Source organism: Rhipicephalus sanguineus, chromosome 1, assembly GCF_013339695.2.
Source record: "Rhipicephalus sanguineus isolate Rsan-2018 chromosome 1, BIME_Rsan_1.4, whole genome shotgun sequence".
Taxonomy (NCBI): domain Eukaryota; kingdom Metazoa; phylum Arthropoda; class Arachnida; order Ixodida; family Ixodidae; genus Rhipicephalus; species Rhipicephalus sanguineus.
Genome location: NC_051176.1, coordinates 95,375,693 through 95,389,232, shown reverse-complemented (window position 1 = coordinate 95,389,232; position 13,540 = coordinate 95,375,693). Strand labels below are relative to the sequence as shown.

The window sequence follows — 13,540 nt, the reverse complement described above, 5'->3', positions numbered from 1 at the left end:
TTCGATTTTGTAACGGACGAATGGTCTTCGGTAGCTGGACACATTGTGCGCATCATGTAACACAAAGATTCGCACAATACTTCGCACCACGATAATTCCTGGAATTTTTGCTGTATTTTTCACACGTAAGTGTTTTATGCCGGGTTGCACCAAAATTTCATTGGCGTCATTCCCGTCACGGCGATGACGACAATAAAAAATCACGCGAATTCGTCTCAAGAAAGAATAGACAGTGTTTGCCGAGGCATCCGACCGCAAGCTCGAACCTTCTTCGCGGTTCGTCATCAACGTGATTACAGAAAGCGGTACAAACGCGTCTTATACCTTTACAGCGAAAGCTGTTATAAGATCACAACAGCAGCCAATTTTGGAGGCGTAGTTGTCTGCCACCGGCGCCGCCTCCGCCGGTGTCCGTAACCGCTATTGCCCGAAATTAAAAAAAAAAACTTGGCGAACCTTGCACTAAGTCACGCAAGCCTTGAAACAGCGAAACTGGACGATTGTGATATCTAATCTGGTTGCTTCTAGGTTGTTGTTAGGCTTTAGCTATAGGTTCACGACACGGATGTCCAAACTCCAGAACCTAGCATTCGCACCTCTCATATCCTGACAAGGGTTCGTGGAACCCATGTCAAAAAGACAAGGAAGAACATTGTGATTAGGACATATCCAATGCTATGGTGCTCACCTTATCTGTTGTACGCCCTCATAAACGAGTGAAACGCATCAAGAAACGTAACAGTATACACAGATTGGTTCTGTTTGGTTCTCTTTCTTATCGTGTACTTTGTGTGGCTTGTATACGCAGACTATCCAGGCTGTATTATGGTGTATTGCCTTGTCCTGTGGCCTGGGCTGCGTGTTCATGAAGCACGAGTGGATCCTTAATGGCGAGCGGGCTAGCGAGACTAAGCGATTGTTGGCGGCATTTATCGACCGCATCATCTGGTCTGTCTTCATGGCATGGATCTGGTTCGCCTGCACCACAGGTAGAGGAGGTAAGACAATATGCATACAGCAATCTGTCTAATTTCCCGAAGGTCCTTATGTTGAACATAAGTTGCGATTGCAGCGTTTTCTGCAGCAAAAGTAAAAAAATCACAGCATATCCACGGAGTGAATGATGATGAGTGGGCGAAGCTGAGGAGGTTCATCGGTAAACCGTGAATCTTCCGTGAATTCTGCCCAGTACATCATCACCGACGTGAGATCGGGTGCGTTTATACTAAAGGTTCTATGTGTTATGACGACTTGCAGCTCACTTTAATTTTACATGTACGCTGTGAATTTTCATTGTTTAGAAAACCATTGCTTTAGAAAACATCTGGCGTCTTTCGTTAAGCAGCTGGCGTCTTTTCGTTTTGCTTTAGAAACATCTGGCGTTCTTTCGTTTTGCTATTACAAAACATCTGGCGTCTTTCGTTGGTTTAATTCATCAATCAACGGCGTTTTGAACAAAATTTTTATTGTTTAATCACGCACAGGAGAAATCTCACCAGGCACTACCTTGAAGGTAAACAATGGCTGCTAATGGGAATGAGAGACAGAAGAAGTCGGCTTTTAGCTAACACTTACACTTCTACTTCTACTAACGTTTCCTACTGGAACATGCCAATGGCTGCTAATGGGGAATGAGAGACAGAAGAATTCGGCTTTTAGTTAACGCGCACGCTACGAATTTTTTATTGTTCAACAACGCACAGGAAAAATCTCCCACCGGCACCACCTTGGAGGTCAAAGCGTAAGACTGGTTACGCACTACGACTACGACTACGAGGGACGAACGGGTGCCGCCTTAAGGAGCTTCGCCCCTAAAAATGAACATTTGCGTAGCTTGCCCTGAGCCGCGCAAGGCTGGGGCAGGGCAGAGCTGGTCGGCACCTCCTGATCCTGGCTTAGACTTGGCACACGTGCATTCACACGCCGACGCACGAAGTGTTCACGTGATAACATTGTGAATCACGAGTATTGGCTAGGTATTGATCGGGTTAGATTGGAAATCGCTTGACAATGACAGCACTGAGCAGAATAATTACATTAATTAGCCTAATTAAGCTATTTTCAATTAGCCGGAAACTCAACTATTTTCCTATTTTCTCGTGAAATGAGGCAATGACGTGAATGAAAGGTTTCTATACATTATTCACAATCACACACTTGCAGATGGTTCTGGTTTTACACTAATCACAAACTGGTTCACAAAAGGCTCAGTTGGACCACGTGAATTAGAGAGTACGAGCTGCCGAAGGAGTGAGGCTGATATTTAATAACTCACTCGGTCGGTATTACTCGAACTAAGAGCCTATGTGCTCGCCGTATAAAGTTACTTAGTTGAATCGGGTACACTGGCGCAAAAACGACTTAGGCTACGCTGCGCCTGCCATGGGGTATCTTGTAAGCGACCCACACTGCATAAAGCATTCAGCTGAGATCGCCGGCATTTATTATTAGTTCAGCGACGAACGCTTTGTTCCTATTCGTCATGCCTTCTAGACTTCTCTCCCTTATGTTTTCTTATTATCATTGTTTGCTATACGGTATAATCTCGGTGTGGCCAAGCACATATACACATCAAGGAGCATTCCAATGACATATTCACCTGTATTTAAAGCATTGAAAGCACATCTATAAAGAAACGGCGTTGGCTAAGTAAAGACAAGCAATAACACGAATATTTATTCAGTAAACAGTTACAACGGTCAAATGCAAAAGGATAAAAAGAAACCCAGGCAGGTGGACGAAATGTGATAGTCCATTTTCATACCATACCATTTTGATAAGAACAGCACGGGCGTTCCCATCGGAGCTTGTATAGGTTGGTGTGAACACTAGAATGAGTGATATCCACTCGGCTCTTTTTGTACCTGCAAGTACAGAGCGATAACCGGACACATCAATAGACTGCACAGTGGTGTAGAGTGGTTACAGCGTTCCCACCCACACCCAGTCACCTAGACAGCTAGCTATTTCTATACATTTGCCAGACGGGATAATTTTGGCTTGCACTTGTCGAGTGCACCCTTTAACAGTGAGCAGTACTGCACATGGAGACGCTTTAGCACTCTTTGACACGTCATGCTTGAGCAGCTTTTATTTGTTCAGTTCAAAGGTATACATTTTTTAGTATATTCTGTACGTGCAGCTGTTTGACTGAAGTCTTTAGCAATTTTTTTTCGAGCTGGTTCACCACTTTACCCTATGAATACATTTCGTTCAGGTATACTTGATTCATCAAAATTCATTTAGCTTTTTTTTGCCTGTTTTATGGTGACATTGAATTTTATTGTTGATTTGAATACTTGTGTGAAACAGTCTGTAGAACACATATTCTAAAACATATGAATGGTAGCTACAGATTCATAACACCATTATTGAAAGTCAGCTTTTTTGCAAACTATTAAGCCAGCGCTGCTTTCCATCAACAGCCTAACTGCTCGTGTATTTCCTTATGGTGGAATGCGCAATGTTCAAGGCTGATCCTCCTCCTAATAATGAACCTTTGTGCCGCCGAACGCTGCGTTTGCATACTAACGCGAAACGCAATGTCGCGCATTCTTCTACAGTATTGCTTGTTCTGCTATCTGAAATACACACTCAGAAGCCACCGCTCACAGAGTTGTGCGTGGAGCAAAGCTTTACAGTGATCCCTCCAAGCTTCACTGTCAAATCATCAAGTCTCTTCCACCGAAAGTTTGGGCGGGCTGTATCGACGTTCCCCTTTCCCGTGTGTGACTCTCAGTGTGCCCGCAGTTCTGAGCTATGCACATTTGAGGAATGCATTGATATGCTGCTGTTTGCCACTAGTCAGCCTGTTGTCGGGTGTTGTTGCTGTTATACGTTATTGTTACAAACATTGCTAATGTGAACAAAATTTGCGCCATAGCACAACTGCATGGTAGCGTGCCTGAGAATGAAATGCACGTTGCGGCAGTGCAACGCGTTCAATACAAGTGTTGGTGATTTTGGGCATACTGTTATTTTCCTTCGTATTATTGGCGATTTGAAAGCTAGGGATGATAAGGCAGGCCTACGAGAAAAAACGTTAACGTCTTTGGCAACAATGAGCCCATTCATCGCAGCAAGGGCAACACGGTTACGAAATCTTAGGTGCTGTCAAAGTAATAAATTGAGACGCCTATAGCACGGACACCGTATCCGTGACGAGCAGTGTAAGTTTTCCCTTGGAAATTGCTGAGTAATCTAGTTTATCAGTCATGATCCACAAGGCCCAAATTTTGCGGATGACAACGAAGCAAGAGAAGAACCTAACGACCATGCATAGTGCTATGGAGTAGTAAAAAAAATGACGTTAATGGATCGGAAGACGGCACGGTGGAATGCACGAAAACTACTGCGTAGCTTATATTCTATAGTTACATTGAAGAGGAAGAAATGATTTGAGCATGTCACGACAGCTGTGAGGGAGATAATTCTCTGTGTTATTATAAAAAAAAAATATGGGTACAAAGAGATACACCAAACGCCTGGGGGGTCAAGAAATGTGCGAGTACAACGTCTGAGTCAACTGATGCCAAATCAAAGATATTTGAATATGGAAAGGAGAGGCCTTCGTCCTGCGCTGACGATAAAATAACGACAATGATTAATATGATTAACGTGTTTTCTTCAGTTTATCGACCTCTAATTGACATCTTTAAATATTTGCGATTCATTTAATGCCTCATTAGAGGCATACCATTGAGCACTGCGCTCACGGGAAAAACTAAAAAGTTCTGGAAGGTTTTCAAATTTAAGAGTGAAGGACTGAAGCTTCCACCGTATTTTTACTGTTTAATTTTTCATTTCTTCGTATTTAGTTTGTTCATTCTCGTTTTTCTATATTTCTATTATTTTTCCGCTGCAGGATTTGTCAACCGGTTTCTCTCGTGGAATGCACTCGTGCCGCTTGGACGGCTCTCCTTCGGCGTGTACCTCATACACGTGCCTTTCTATCACCTCATGCACCGTATAAGCAGAGAACGCAGATTCTATTCCCACTTCGTACTGGTGAGTCAAAGAGCGCGTTTATTGCTAACATGCCTCAATAAAGAAACGAAACACCATCGCAAATAAATATCAAAATGCTGAAAATACACGCACAACCTTCTTTTTTTCATTAGATGAGAAAACATGAAGTGAGCGCATAGTCCTCTAGAATACGCGGCAGTCGTTAAAAGGTCCCGCATCAGTAGCGGCGGTCATACAAGGCGGTGGTGTGTGCGAATGATGAATGAGCCGTCACTTCGCGCGCGTTGTCTCCGCGGAAATCATCGAAGTCGCGTTGTCTTAAAGTAGCAGGAGGCAACGCGATGCGTTCCCTCACTTACGTTTGCGCTGTTACGTCGTTGTGAAGGCCAGTGTTGGCGGTCACTGAGTGAGATATGTTGGTGTTTACTTGTACGCGCGCGACATCGCGCTCATTTATTAAATTGGTAAGCGAATTCTTAGTACCATACGTTGACCCATAAAGTTATGGGCCTTGCTTTGCATGATTATCTAATAGAATGCTGTCGTTATCAACGCTTCACTTTATCCGCCGTGGTAGCTCAGTAACAGCTAAGGTGCAGCGCTGCTAAGTTCGCAGGCGAAGGTTTGGTTCTCAGCCTCGGCGGCTCCATAAGGTATTTCACCCACGCCGAAATGGACTGGGAAGCCCGAGGTGGCAAAAATTGACCCGGAGCCCCCGACTGTGGCGTGCCTCTTAATCATATAGCAATTTTCAAATGTAAGACAACAGAATTTGAATGTTGCAATGCTTCGCCTCTGTGGTGGAAGCGTATTTTTTTTTCACTAGGCGGCTTCACTCTCGTCACTAGTGATCGCCCTATGTCACTGATCCCGTTAATCGGGTTGGCAATCGCCGGGCGGATTCTAAGGGCTGGCGTCAAGGCCCTCCGAAAACGCACCACGAAAGCGCGGACAATTTAGAGTTGGTCCTTTGGTGCGCCAGCGAACGCCGGTTGTGGTCCAAAGACCGAGTCAGAGCCGAGAGTCGACAACACAAACGAAAACGAAATATATTCTCAGTTAAGGCAATACAAATAATACAAACACATGCGCACTCGGCTGGTACCAGTTACAACTTCACAATACAATTCAGATGGTGTTTACACAACGGGAGCTAAACAAACAGATCACACGCTACAAATGCAATCGCATGCATTACAACTATTCAATGACCGTTAAAGTCCTGAATATACAATGGCGTATCCAGTCCACAATACTTGAACGGTAATCGAATGCTTCTCTTCACGGAAACACTCACGCCAGCTCCAGCGTTGATCGTCGTAGCTCAACCGTCGTCGTGACTTGTCACGGCTCACACGGCGTCGTCATCCAATTCTTCCAAATTGACGATCGGCCGACCGCACACCATCATAAACACGTCTTCTTTGGCTAACGAAGCCACACGTAGCATAACTTCACCATCACCGGGCCACTCCCTTCAATGACTTCACTTCTTCTCGACTGACTCCCTCACTCCTGTCCCTACCGCCGATTGCACGCTTTTATCTCTTCTCCCCCGGGTTCTAGAAGCGTCGGGATGTTTCTTCTGCGTGCAGTACAGCTAAGCCTGGGGAAAGGGCGAGAGCTTTCTCGTATGTTCGAATCGCGGCGGCATCGCGCGCGGATGCGTCCCCCCTTCCTTCCAGAAACATCTAGGATTTGCCGGGCGTTTGATCGCGTCGTCTGCGCCTGGCTCGATTGGGTGAGGAGGATGCGGCGCGCCGGCGTCTTTTGATGCTTGTTTTTTCGTCTTTTCGCGCTTCTTGGCGAGCGGTTCGCGCCGTTCTGTCTCGTAGCAGTTTGAAAGCGGCTGCGCGCGCGCTTTATAACCCGCTAATTTGTGACACTGCCCCCCACTTTAAGAATATTATCACATAATATTCAAACAACACAAATTAGCGCGCACATACACATCCAAAAATGTCCTACATACAGAGTCCATAACTCAGTCCACACACAATGCGCGTCCCATTCACAATAAAACTCTCAATACAATTCACAGGGCATTTCAATGTCACGACATACAAAAGATAAACTCAAGTACATAAGTACAAGACGCCATCATACATTTCATATAAAACAATGCAACCACACAAAACAAAGCTCTTCCTTTACAACGCTTATACAGTTATATCAGTAGCATTGTACACATAATGTTAAGTAACCGACACTCGGGCTCACTAGCCATACACACATGACACAGGGAATAATAACACTTCAAACACTTTCAAACTCAAAACACTTCAAACAAATTCAATTCCAACACCCTGTAATGTTTAAATCGTGCCGCGCTTGCGCCCCTTCTTTCGGTGCTCGCTCGCTCTCTTCTTGTTCCTCTTCCTTTTCTTGCGAGCCGTTCCATTTGACGGTGCCTGAGGGGGCGTCTCTGCTGCCGTCGAAACATTCGACGCTAGCAAGGCGTGGTCGCGTTCGTTAGAACGTTCGCGGTGCTTCGCCAACTTCTGCGCGCCGTGGTGTTTTGCTTGGACGACCACCTTCGTCATCTTTTGAGCCGCAGATGATGGTGGCCGCTCAGTTGCAATGTCACCTGCTCGGCGCGTCTTCACGGGCGGTACAGCGACCGTTGGTGCCTCCTCATTGACATTCCGTGACACCTCGACCTCAATTCGAGCTCGGGCGGCATTCTTCATGGGATTCCCTTCCGCGGTTCCTTTCTGTTGCGGTTCCCGAACTGACGAGGGCTCCATCTTCGGGGCTTCTCTCAAACGTTCAGGATCGTATGGCCCTCGAGCTCCGTCGATGTTTCCCACGATTAGGTCAAACAGGGGGTTATCCATGCACAGGGCAGTAACTCTCCCGCTGAAGTAAGGGGTCTCAACATCAATCTTGGCTTCGGGAAGCATTCGAATGGAACTATCAAGCAAGCGAACCGGTTGGGTATTGCCTGTGAAATCAATCTCTCGGACCAATTTCCTTCGTACGATAACAGTGGTGCACCCACTATCTCTTAATACCGTAGCATCCTTTCCATCAACCTTCCCCTTAAGTGTCGGCATTCCTTTAGTTGAGTCTGTTGTCACCGCAGCACCAATGAAATCTATCTTCTTCCCGCTTTTCACCTCGGCCAATTCATCTTTGATCGCTTCTGTTTCCTCGTTTGGCGGGGCATACGCGCAAGCTGCTTGGTGGACTTTACTCACATCACTTCGACATGCGTCTGCTTTGCGCCCAGTCTGACCACATTTAAAACACTTCATCACACTGGGGCGTGAGAAGTTGGTCTGACAGCTGTTAGCGCGATGACCCACGCGGTTACACAGAAAGCATCGCGGAACACTCTCCGGTGCACGCTTGTTTTCTTCAGGTGCCGATTTCTTCGACTCCTCGTGAGCCTCCTTTTTTACTTTGGCCAAATTCGTGCCACCTTGCGCTTCCAAGAACTGATCGGCCAACTCAAGCATGTCGTCAAGCGATTTAGCTTTCCTCTCTTTCAGATACAGCGACAGGCTCGGGTGGCAACTGGTGAGAAATTGCTCTCTGATTAGAAGCTCTCTAAGCTCACCGTACTCCTGTGCCGTCTCTGAAAGTTCGATCCACCTGTCAAAATAATGGCTGAGCCGCGCGGCATACTGCGTTGCCGTCTCGCCATCAGCTGGCTTTCCCGTACGGAACCGATCACGGAAGCCTTCCACGGTGAATCGAAATCGCTTCAGCAAAGCAGCTTTCACCTTCGTGTAATTAGCTGCATCGGCAGGTGTCATCCTACCGTACACACTGAGCGCTTCGCCACTCAAACAAGTGCTCAAGGCCGTTGCCCATTGCTGCTCCGGCCAATTTTGGCTTCTAGCTATCGTCTCAAACCTGTGCAGGTATGCATCAAGGTCATCTTTCCTTTCATCAAACGCCACAAGCAGTTTGCTTGGGTTCAAACGGAAGCTATGATCTTCCCTTTCACTGCTCTCCACTCTAGCTTGCACGGGCGTCTCTATGCGCTGCTGCAAACGGAGCCGTTCGAGTTCCAATTCGTGCTGCCGTTGCCTTTCTCTCTCAGCCATCTGCGCCTCTCTTTCTGCTCTCTCCCTCTCAGCTGCTAGCCTCTCTCTTTCGAGCTCTGCTGCTTTCTCTTCCTTGACCCTCTCAGCTGCCAACCTCTCTTTCTCTAGTTCTGCTTCTCTCTCTTTGTTAGCCCTCTCAACCGCCTCCTTTTCCTTTTGGCTCACCCACTTTCGTAGTTCGGCCCCAGAAAGACCCATCTTCTCACCAAGGGCAACTAACTTCTCGAGATCCATGATGCCCGTCAAACAAAACCTAGCCGCGTGCACAATACCTCTGCCTAACTTCGAATACCAGTACACTCTCTGCACACAGGTTAGCGAGAACGCGGTGCAACACTCAAAAATCGTTCGCAAGCACTATCAACGTCTCAAGGCTCTTTCTCCCTACTTTGGACACACTTTTGCACCAAAAAGGTCCTGTCGCGGACGCCAGAATAATTGTCACTGATCCCGTTAATCGGGTTGGCAATCGCCGGGCGGATTCTAAGGGCTGGCGTCAAGGCCCTCCGAAAACGCACCACGAAAGCGCGGACAATTTAGAGTTGGTCCTTTGGTGCGCCAGCGAACGCCGGTTGTGGTCCAAAGACCGAGTCAGAGCCGAGAGTCGACAACACAAACGAAAACGAAATATATTCTCAGTTAAGGCAATACAAATAATACAAACACATGCGCACTCGGCTGGTACCAGTTACAACTTCACAATACAATTCAGATGGTGTTTACAAAACGGGAGCTAAACAAACAGATCACACGCTACAAATGCAATCGCATGCATTACAACTATTCAATGACCGTTAAAGTCCTGAATATACAATGGCGTATCCAGTCCACAATACTTGAACGGTAATCGAATGCTTCTCTTCACGGAAACACTCACGCCAGCTCCAGCGTTGATCGTCGTAGCTCAACCGTCGTCGTGACTTGTCACGGCTCACACGGCGTCGTCATCCAATTCTTCCAAATTGACGATCGGCCGACCGCACACCATCATAAACACGTCTTCTTTGGCTAACGAAGCCACACGTAGCATAACTTCACCATCACCGGGCCACTCCTTCAATGACTTCACTTCTTCTCGACTGACTCCCTCACTCCTGTCCCTACCGCCGATTGCACGCTTTTATCTCTTCTCCCCCGGGTTCTAGAAGCGTCGGGATGTTTCTTCTGCGTGCAGTACAGCTAAGCCTGGGGAAAGGGCGAGAGCTTTCTCGTATGTTCGAATCGCGGCGGCATCGCGCACGGATGCGTCCCCCCTTCCTTCCAGAAACATCTAGGATTTGCCGGGCGTTTGATCGCGTCGTCTGCGCCTGGCTCGATTGGGTGAGGAGGATGCGGCGCGCCGGCGTCTTTTGATGCTTGTTTTTTCGTCTTTTCGCGCTTCTTGGCGAGCGGTTCGCGCCGTTCTGTCTCGTAGCAGTTTGAAAGCGGCTGCGCGCGCGCTTTATAACCCGCTAATTTGTGACACCCTATGTCTGTGTGTTGTGTGATTTGTTCTAATTTCTTCCATTTCCCATATTCCTGCTCTTTTTCTTTTTACGAGTGCATTTAGATAGCTGTGGTGTCTGTTATGCCGGTGTCACACGGGCACTTTTGATCGTGATCAGGGCCGATCCGGATCGGACTTCTTGATCGTGATAACAAGTTGGTCGTTGCTACACGGTACAGCTTAATCCAGATAAACTTTGGCGCAGACGTCAGCCAAAGCGCGATCACGGAACCAGATCACGATGCGCAGATCGCGATCGTCTTGATCCCGATATGGCTTGATCGCGATTCAAAGAGACCGTGTAGCAGCACTTGATCCGGATCGACCCTAATCTGGATCCACCCTAATCGCGATTAAAAGGTGTCCCTGTGACATTGGTATTAAAGACGACGCCTCGTAATTTATTCATTCTTTCTATCTTGCGTGGTGTTTATAATAAAAAAAAAAGAGAGGAAAGAAGAAATTTGCGAACAATTGCACGTTACTAACGGCGAAGAGAGATGAACCAGCCCGCTTGGAGCCATGTCATAACAATCCCAAGAGTTTTTCGTAGGGGAGTAGAGTGTTCGAACAATGGTGGTTGGTCGTATTAACGATATGTGCTGACTTATTTAAGCTTCACAACTCAGTTTAGGATAAATGAGTTTACGTAAACAATGACTCACTGGAACACGGTGAACCTTCCCCTTTTCTCACGTTAACGTTTTTTTTCCAGGGTAGCCGTCCCATCTGCCTTTTATTTGACATCTGTTCTAAAACGAACTAAACATTAAAGCAAGTTGGGTTGATGATAGCGCCATGGCTAGTGTAACTGCATGAAGACGCATCGAAGTTTTGCTATTCAAACAGCCAGCGGACAGAACATCGACCTGTTGCAACCCCGCCAGATCATCGCTATGCGATTTTCCATGAACGTTAGCAACAGTACAAGGAAGCCGCTAGAGGTTTATCGTATGAAAGGCATGGAATCGAGCGGAAGGAGTCGATACAAAATAGCAGTTCGGATTTCTTCATTCCTTTTTAACTTCGACAGCTCGTAACATGGCGACACATACTGTGTGCTATGCGATGTCAAGGACCTTGTTTAATGCTATCCATTCTCTAAACGAAAATTGACTTACGCATCAACTATCAAAGCCTCATGTAGCCAGACATCGATACGTAGTCCACCGCGGAACTCGTATATCCCGCATAGTTCCTAGCATACAAAGTTCCTGTTTTTCCATCTGCACCATATTTCCTCTATCCAGTAACTTGGTAGAAATGGTAGACAAGCACAGGTACACGCTTGGAAGACAAACACAGTGTCAGTGGTTGTCTCATCTCTTCCTTCTGGTCAGTCCTGATTTGCGCTGAAGTTCTCATATTTAAAAAAATTGGCCGCGTATCTGCGTGCTTCGCTGCAAATGTCGTCTAAAGACGATAGAAGAGGCGCTGCGTGAGATGTGAACGCCATCTGGCAATACGTCGGGAAACGTGAATGCTGTGTTGCGGGCTGGTAGTCCCGGCGCAGCAGCAGGCGAAGACCGGCGGTGACCAACGCGACCGGCGGGGACGCCAGCCAGCCTGAACACGCGGTTTGGCGCGAAGCGCCGAAGCAGAAGAAACGTCCGCACTCAACGAGTACTCTCCACACACTCTTTTATATTCACGTCGCCTGGGTAAAGCAGGAATGCCAGAGCGGCGCCCCATGGCATTCGTACAGTGCAATACTGAACCGAAACCAAAACGCAACAATGAGCTCGTGCAGAGGGCACGGAGGAAGCCAAGTTTCGGCGCAGTCGCATTTTCAGCGCAGCTTAAGAAACTAGGGTCTCTAGAATTACGTATCTATGTATTTTCTATTAAAGGAACACACCACCTAATAATTACCCAGTGATGTTGCGCCTCAGATATGCGTAATGTTTGCTTTTTGATCAACAATGTACACAAGTATGAACCTAGTCAGCCGTTCACGATGGCTGGCCCTTGGGCAAGTGGTTCAACTTTGGCCGAGTGGCTGAATCGAGGGACGTGCCGACAAACAGAAAGACAGACCAAAATTTCTGCGTTTAAGTTCCCCAAGAAAGACTATCGTCTTTAAAAATGGTAGAAACGAGCGACCGCGTGAAGGCGAGGCCAGTGTTTTATGTAACCTTTTCACGATGGCGCAGGTATCCAACTGTTTCATCGTCCTTGTGTGGAGCTACATCCTCAGCTTCATACTATCGATAGCCTGCGAACTTCCCACGGTGCACCTGGAGAAGGTGGTGTTTCTCCGGGACACCAGGAAAAGCGGTGGCACCACGGAAGAACAGCCAAAGCAGCACCAAGTTCTGGGAAAAGACACCGAAAACATCCCTGTTATATCTATTCATGATTGCACATCGAAAAATTGCTCAACAGAAGCGTAATCTCAGCTCGGAAACTTATTCAAGCAGAAACAACTAACGTTTGTTGTCTATTTATATGCGAGCGCAACCGCTTAATAATTGGCTTAAGGTTGAATGGAGTAAATATAGCTGTTTTAACAGCGGATAGCCAACACATGCCATCATTCAGACAATATCATTCACAAGTAATATACATAGGATCGTCAACGATCGTGATACTTTGAGCTCGGCATGATTCTGGCATAGGCAAAGATCAGCCACTCAGAGTTGCCGTTGGTGGCTACCTTGCGCCAATTTGGCTAGTTTTCGACCCCGTTTGACGGTGAAAATTTTCGGTTGGCTCCATGGCTACTTCCTGGATACTTTTAAACTTCTGATTTGACGCATTAAAGGGCCCCTTAAACCTCGAGATGTTTGTGTTGTTTGACTTTCCTGTATACGTGGGCGCGTCTGACCGATTATCAGTGGCGAATGTTGAATTTAAGATATTTTAATTTCGTTTTAAAGTAAGCGTGACTGCTCATCTCACTTGGCAGCACCTCGCGACATCGCCGCTGGTATGACGTAGATCGAGGCCCCGTGTGACGTTCCAAGAGTAGAGCAATTATTGCGGACGTCACAGAAGATTTGCGGGGCACACAATACCACGACTGGCACCC

General features: G+C 46.9%; 1 protein-coding gene across 1 annotated transcript; it reads left to right on the top strand.

Annotated features, from left to right (window-relative positions):
* Positions 1-889: 889 nt before the first annotated feature.
* On the top strand, positions 890-13,029 carry LOC119386255 (nose resistant to fluoxetine protein 6). The gene is made up of 3 exons (XM_037653587.2): positions 890-998; positions 4,865-5,007; positions 12,663-13,029. The coding sequence occupies exons 1-3, from the start codon at positions 959-961 to the stop codon at positions 12,900-12,902; spliced, it is 423 nt and encodes a 140-aa protein (XP_037509515.2). The 5' UTR covers positions 890-958; the 3' UTR covers positions 12,903-13,029.
* The last annotated feature ends 511 nt before the right edge of the window (positions 13,030-13,540 follow it).